Consider the following 7821-nt stretch of genomic DNA (forward strand, 5'->3'; position numbering starts at 1 on the left):
TTGTGAGCCAAAACAGTTTCAAACACCTCTTAATGGGACAGAAACCTAATTAGCACTGAAAAGAAATTGAGATAATCTGGTCAGTCTCCTATCATTACAAATATGAAACTTATGTTCAGTGAAATAATGTATTTATCCAACAAGATGTCTATAAATATTTCCATTTGATTTTATTATATAATTGATTCTCCTATATCCATTCTAATCTGTTTATGTTTGCCACACCAGATTTCAAGAAAAGGATTTAACAAATGGCTGAAGAGAATTTCACAGTTGTTACTGAATTTATTCTTTTGGGATTGACAAACCATGCTGAACTAAAAGTTGTGCTTTTTCTGCTGTTCTTGGTGATTTATTTCATTACCTTGGTGGGGAATCTAGGCATGATCTTCTTAATCCAAATCAGTCCCAAACTCCACACACCCATGTATTTTTTCCTCAGCTGCCTTTCTTTTGTAGATGCCTGTTATTCATCAGTCATTGCACCCAAAATGCTAATCAACTTCTTTGTTGTGACAGAATCCATCTCATTCTCTGCTTGCTTAGTGCAGCATTTGTTTTTTGGGGTGTTCATTACTACAGAAGGCTTCTTGCTGTCAGCAATGGCATATGACCGCTATGTGGCCATTGTGAACCCTTTGCTTTACACTACAGTCATGTCTAAGAAAAAGTGTGTACTGCTGGTCATTGGGTCATACATAGGTGGAATGATTAATTCATTGACACACACCATAAGCCTGGGGAGACTGTCATTCTGTGGTCCGAATGCTGTCAGCCACTTCTTCTGTGATATTCCCTCTCTGCTAAAGCTGTCATGTTCTGATACTTCCATGAATGAACTGTTACTGTTAATCTTCTCTGGGGTCATTGCCATGGGCACCTTCTTGATTGTGATCATCTCCTACATGTTCATTGTTGTTGCCATCCTGAGGATCCGCTCAGCAGCAGGCAGACAGAAAGCCTTCTCCACTTGTGCCTCTCACCTGACTGCTGTGACCATATTCTACGGAACACTAAGTTTTAATTACATTCAGCCAACCTCCCAGTATTCTGTAGAACAGGAGAAGGTGGTCTCTGTGTTTTATACACTGGTGATTCCCATGTTAAACCCATTGATTTACAGTCTGAGAAACAAAGAGGTAAAGGATGCTGTGAAGAAGGCCATAGAAATGAAGCATTTCTCTTGTTAATTTCAAGTCACTATTTATCCTACAATATTCCACCAATTTTCCACTTGTTAACATTCACAGGAATTCAGTGAATTCTAGGATTTCAAAGGATTTTTCAAATGATGTTATTTCACAAACTCATCTTTCCTATGAGGAAACAAACATAGAAAGTGAAAGTGACAGTGAATAGAAGCATTTTACAAATAGTAATTTAAAACTCAACTCTCTTAAGATTCTAGGCCATTAATATTTGAATCAATCAATCAATCTGCTGCAAGTGCATGCATATTTTTTAATATTTGGATTACTGAGTTATATATGTGTATTTTCATTTTAGTTTTATATAGGGTTAGAATTTTTTCTAAGGAAAATTTTTAAAATTATTCATAAAATTAAGAGATCTGGTCTTTGTTCTTAAAATTTAAATTCAATTATAATTATTGGCAAATTTCCAAGTTAACTGAATTGGAGGGTTTGATTCTGAATGTGATTTCTACCTACAAGTTATTTTCCTTCTTTTCTTCCTATTCTTAGACCACAGTGCCCTCAACAACAAAAGAGTTCAGAGCAAATGACCATATTAAAATTCTCAGCTTGCAATAAGGAATCCACTATTAAAATGTTTAGATGCATATCTAAAATGATTCAAAATTAATTTTGGAGGAGATAAAAGTTATTACTCTCCCCAACTCTCCTTTGAAGAATCCCCTTTAACTTCATCTAAGATTACACACACACACACACACACCTATCCAGAAATCTTCAAATCTGATGCCTCCCCAGAGGTTCAGACCTTCAGTTCTGTACTGATGGATATTTTTGATTGGGTACCTTCCTATCATGTTAAAAATGATTATGTATTGCCAAAAGTGCTGTGGATAATTTATTTATAATATCTACATTTCTTCATTTTTCAGTCTCTGTTAACAACTGATATAATTGGAAAGGATCTGACTCATTGATTTCTCTTCTCTTTCAGTGATCTGATCTTCCTACTGTTCCATTGTTTTATTTTTTATTTCTGTGATACTATTATACTCTATTCTTCCTAATATGTCTTGGCATCTAGGGAAAGTAGTATTCTCATTTTGTTTTTAGAAAACTTCAGCTATTTTTGAGCCCCTATTTTCATAATAATTTCATGATTAATGTATTTTCTGGAAAATTTTCATTTCTAATGCACTGGTCAGACTAAAGAAAAATGTGCTCTGCATTTTACAGGTTTGTTTAGTCCTCCAAACCTAGTTTCAGTTCCAAAATAATCTCACATTGAGAATCAGTCAGGAACTTGTGTAGTTTCAAATTTCATATTTGTCATCTTAGCATTGTTCACTGAAACTTTGCAGATTTTCTTTGCCCCATCAGGGACACTGACCTGGGCAAGTTTGGTCCACAGTCTACCTCAGAATAAACAAATAACCCCAGACAGAAATGGTTGAAGATTCTCTGTTGTCTTGAAAGAATTATCTGCATTTGGGATTTGAGTGCATGAAAAAAAAGTTTTCACACTTCATTGATGCTATAAAATATGATTTTAAAAAGTTAAGAAAGTCATGCAGCTTTTTATAGTTCATAAGTTGGATTATTGCCACACTGTAATTTGTGTTTTCCTACCAGGAAGAGGAAGTCTCACTTCACTATATTTTTATAGTTTCCAATTCTTTGTGAAAATTCCCCGTCTTGTCTTTACATTCCCTATACCAATTATTTGTTGTTATTTTAAAGCCAATATATAAAATCTCTATTACATGATTTCTAATTTATCCGTTACTGTCATTTTTATCACATACACTATTATCAGGGTGTTGGGAAAACTTGATGTTTACATGCAAACAATGAAGTTAGACCACCTCACACCATAAAGAAAAATCAACTCAAAATGGATGAAGGACCTAAATATAAGAGATAAAACATAAAATTCTTAGACTGTTACATAGGGTTGTATCTTCATTCCCGGGAATTTGACAATAAATTCTTAGATATTGTAACAAAAAGATGGATAAATTTGATTTCAGCAAAATTAAAAAATTTTGTGCATTGAAAAAATTATCAAAAAAAAAATGATAAGACAATTTGCAGAATGGGAGAAAATTGCTGCAAACCATATATAGGATAAGGGCTTTATATCCATAGTATGGAAATAATTTTTGCAAAGCAACAAAAGAAAGACAAACAAGCCAATTAAAGAACTGAGCAAAAACACTGAATAGACATTTCTCCAAAAGCAATATGCAAATGGCCAATCAGCATATGAAAAGATGCTCAACATCATTAGCCATTAGGGAAATGTAAATCAAAATCAAGAGATTCAACTTCACATCTACAAGGATGGCTATTATATATTATTTTTAAAAAGAAAAATAGCAAGTGTTGGAAAGGATGTGGAAAAATCAGAATTCAATTGCATTTTTGGTGGGAATGTAAAGTGGTACAGCCATTGTTGAAAGCAATATGGCTTTTCCTCCAAAACCTAAATATAGAATTGCCATATGACCTGGCAATTCCACTTCTAGGTATATTCCCAGAGAAAACAAAAACATGGTATCAAAGAGATATTTGTACAATAATGTTCATAGAAGCATTATTCATAATAGATTGTGAAAACAGCCCAGTGTCCATTAACCAATGAATGAAGAAAATGTGGTACATATATGCAATGGAATATTATTCAGCCATAAAAAGCAGTTATGAGACATGCTGCACCTTGGAAGAACCTTGAAAACAGTAGGCTTAGTGAAATAGGGAAGGTGTGTAGGACAAATACTACATGACATCAATTATAAGAGATTATTAGAAATAGCAAATTTGCAGTGATAGAAAGCATATTAGAGTCCACTGGGGCATCTGGGGAGAGGGAAAAGGGAGTGTTTTAAAAACATAAAACAAAAAATAAAAACAAAACAAAATCCTGCCTGTGCTTTTTTTTTTTTACTGTACTTTGATGAACAGTAGTCCTTAAGCCTAATAAAGTTAAACTTGATCAATACTTTTATCAATCAGTTTTCATTGTTCTGGTTACTGCTATTGTGTAACAAAATACCCCAACATTTAGTGAATAAGAATTACAACCATATTATTTTCTTCATAGATTCTATATGTCAGAATTTGGGGGAAGACTCAGCTGGGCACTTTTCTCTTGGGATTGCTTCTTTTGGATAAGTATTCCTGTTCCAACCATTTCCTTAATCAAAAAAGCAATCTTTTGTTGATGGCCCATATTTCTAAATGGCTAATGTTTGCTACACAGCAGTGCAAAGTTCTCATTTTGCATATTCAATTAAAATCATGGAAAGGGTGCACTTGGGCAACAGTCCATTAGGGAATGAGCAAGGCATAGTACCCAGTTGGCACATAATACACAGTCTCAAGTACATTTAGGTAATGGTGATCCAACCACAATCTATTTCTTCCAGATAAAATTTCCAATTTGAAGTTCAAGAATGACCTTAGCATATCCTCCTATAGCATCTCCAAATCCTTGGCCTTTCATAATGTCATCTCTATCCCTGGGAGTGATTTAAATCGATCACCAGTTTCTAGTAACCTCAAAATATTTGCATACCATACATAAGCCATTTCACCCAAAACACTAAATAAGACTTTGGATCCTCTGTGTGGCAAGATGATGGCAGGTTGAACATACCTAGGTCCTTTATTCAGACTCTTTGAATTGTATGGTTTTAATTGATAGGATAAATTCAGCTCATGTTCAAGTTTTTCTTTTATTAGTTATAATCTGCATTGTGGGATTTTTATTTTTCCAAAGCTAATATTTATGGAGTTAATTTGACAGGTCCCTTTAAGAGATGTGGTTCACAGCTAGAGTAAGAGTCAGTTTTTCATTCCCTAAATATCAATAATACCCTCTCAAATATCTGGCAGCAATCCTTCAACTTCTTTTTAATTATATTTTTAAAAGTCATCTAAAATTTACACTGTCTCTTTTTAAAATATTTTCATCTTACCTACACTTTTTTCTTTTATTAAATTAATTTATTTGAATTGTTCTAAAATATACCTGACAAAGTCATTTAAGCCATTTAAGTGGACAGTTCTTCAACATTAATTACAGTGACAATAATGAATAACTTTCACCACCATCTATTTCTAGATTATAATATTAATTTTTCCCCAAAATTTAGACTTGTTTTTGGCTAACTAAACTAACAGATCAGTTACGCCCTCCTGAATATTTTCCTGATCGTCCAAGAGTGAGATTACATACAGTAACGTGGATTCCCCCTATTAATATCTGTGTCAACAGCATTAAATTAGGCATGCTTTCTCTGATTGTAAAACCAACATTTTTGGGGTTGTCTGCAACCATAACACTCCTACAGAGTCAGAAGGGGTGTTCCATTTCTTAGCCAGTGAGAGAGTGGGCAGTTGCCTCTGTCAGGGTAGATTTGCCAAATCCTTATCTTTACCCAGTAGAAGTCAGTTATCACACCTTTTGGAAAGTTCAGCTCACAAAAGTTTGTATTCACTTGAGAATCAGTTTCAATCCAATGACCCCTTTCCTTCAGCTGCATCTGCAATTGGCAATGTGCCACCTAATTCTTTATTCAGAGAATGTATGTTGTCATAGGACTATCAGACTTCCATTCATATTTCTCTGTAAAGTGTTCCTGTGCTTTAATGAAATATTCTTAGGATTCTGATGTTACCTGGCTGTGACACTAGCTACCTTTGTAGACTTCCATGTGTTCCATGGTTAGTTACTTGCCCAGGTGGCCATGGAAATTTGAGAAACTTCTATTTCTTTACTCCTTAATATATTTTCTTCTGTTTCCTGCTTTATGGTTTTAGTTTTCAACATTTTTTTCTAATAAGATGCAGGGGATAATAGTGTTGTTTTGCTAAGTTTTCCTGTGCTTGGCATTCTTTGTCTATTAGCCACTTTCACTGGGTTTGGGTTTATGGATTCTTAGTTTTTACATTTGGATAAACACACATGTATAAATCAATTACACATATTCACTTCCATTTTCTGCCTACTGAGACAGCATAAGATCATGAATTTCTAAATTATTTATGATAAGTAAAGCATGTTTTACAGAAAAATTCCCTGGTTATCTCCCTTCTGATAAAATAATAACATGTTTACATGGATGTTTAGTAGAGTCAACATTTTTAGAGCATCCCTTAAAAAAAGGGGGGAAGAAGTAACAGACCTACCCCAGTAACTGAAACTGATACATACCAATTTAGAATTATTATATTTCAGTAATTATTTAAACCTTATTTATTGTGTCTTGACTATATCTCAACAATTTTTCTTAAAGTCACTTTTCTAACATTAATGCAGGTATCCTGCTTTCTTTTGTTTAATATTTCCTAGTATAAATGCATTCATTCTTTATCTTTCAAAATTTTCATGTCGTTTTAGAATCTGAAAATATTTCTTCATATTCATTTTATGATATGAATATGTTGCTTCATATACATGAAATTCTTATTGACTGGAATGTATGTTTCCTTTTCTTTAGACTCTGGGAAGTTTGGTTCCTGGCCTACATGATGATATACATGCAATTATATATTTTTTTTCCAAAAATTCTAGGAATACCATTGTCTTCTTTTGAGTAACCAGCTTAATTGTATATAATCTCATTCTGGGAATATAGAAATTTGCTTTGGCTGAGTGATAGGTATAATACCTGTGTTTCTACTAGAGCCTTCAATTCAGCTCTGTCAGACTTACCTTCCATTTCATACTGGTTGTGGTTTTACTGCCAAGCTTTCAGCTCAAAATGTGTTTTTGTTTGCTTTTAGGGTTTGTTTTGTTGGCTTTTGAGATTGTTCTGTCTTCCTGTAATGCAGCAATACTTTGAAATGCATTGCTTAGCCAGTATCCAAAAAAAGAGCATTATTTTGGAGATGCAATTCAGTATACTATTGGAAGGTGAAGTACTTCTCTATATTACCAACATCATCCCCTGACCATTTTGAGGATATTCATTTGCCATATTTTTTATTACTCATCTGTTTCTTAAATTATTTCTGTTACTGGAAGTACAGTTAAAGTTGTTCTCTCTAGATATTATTTTCCCAGTTGAACTCTTATTTTCTGGAGAATTGTATCTCTTAACCAGTCATGTACACCCATGTGTAAGAGGGACAAACCCATTACTCAATTTGGTGATTTATAGAATATTTCTTAAGGCAAGGAATTGTCATTTAATACCCTTCCCATTAATCTTGTATGCTATTCCCCTATAAGTCCCCTATGAGGCAATCTGCCTGCAAAAAACATTCCAGGGTGCTACACTTTAAAAGCATTTAACCCTGAAGTAAATGAGCAGGTAAAAAGGAATATCAGAACATTGGAATATGCAGTGGTCATCCAAAGCACCTCATCCACTCTTATTTTATACACAACCTAAAGTTTCCTACTGACCTCAGAGGTAGAGATGAGTTGGCTTTGCTTTGACTCAGATTCAGTGGTGATAGATAGGTAGTGATCTGCCTGGACAATTTTTTGGGAGATAAAAAATGAACAGGCTAACATCTTTTCCCACAAATAGTTTCTTACTATATCCTAATCCCTCTCACAGCAATGGGCTACCATTTATTTCCCAAACCAAGGCATAAACTATTTCTGTCTTGGTTGGTTTCCTCACAAATTCATTCATTCATTTGTTTTATTTTG

General features: G+C 33.9%; 1 protein-coding gene across 1 annotated transcript; it reads left to right on the plus strand.

Annotated features, from left to right (window-relative positions):
* The first annotated feature begins 251 nt into the window (after positions 1-251).
* On the plus strand, positions 252-1190 carry LOC119537818 (olfactory receptor 1052-like). Its single transcript, XM_037840399.1, has one exon. The coding sequence runs from the start codon at positions 252-254 to the stop codon at positions 1188-1190; it is 939 nt and encodes a 312-aa protein (XP_037696327.1).
* Positions 1191-7821: the final 6631 nt, after the last annotated feature.

This window comes from Choloepus didactylus, chromosome 6 (assembly GCF_015220235.1).
Source record: "Choloepus didactylus isolate mChoDid1 chromosome 6, mChoDid1.pri, whole genome shotgun sequence".
NCBI lineage: Eukaryota > Metazoa > Chordata > Mammalia > Pilosa > Megalonychidae > Choloepus > Choloepus didactylus.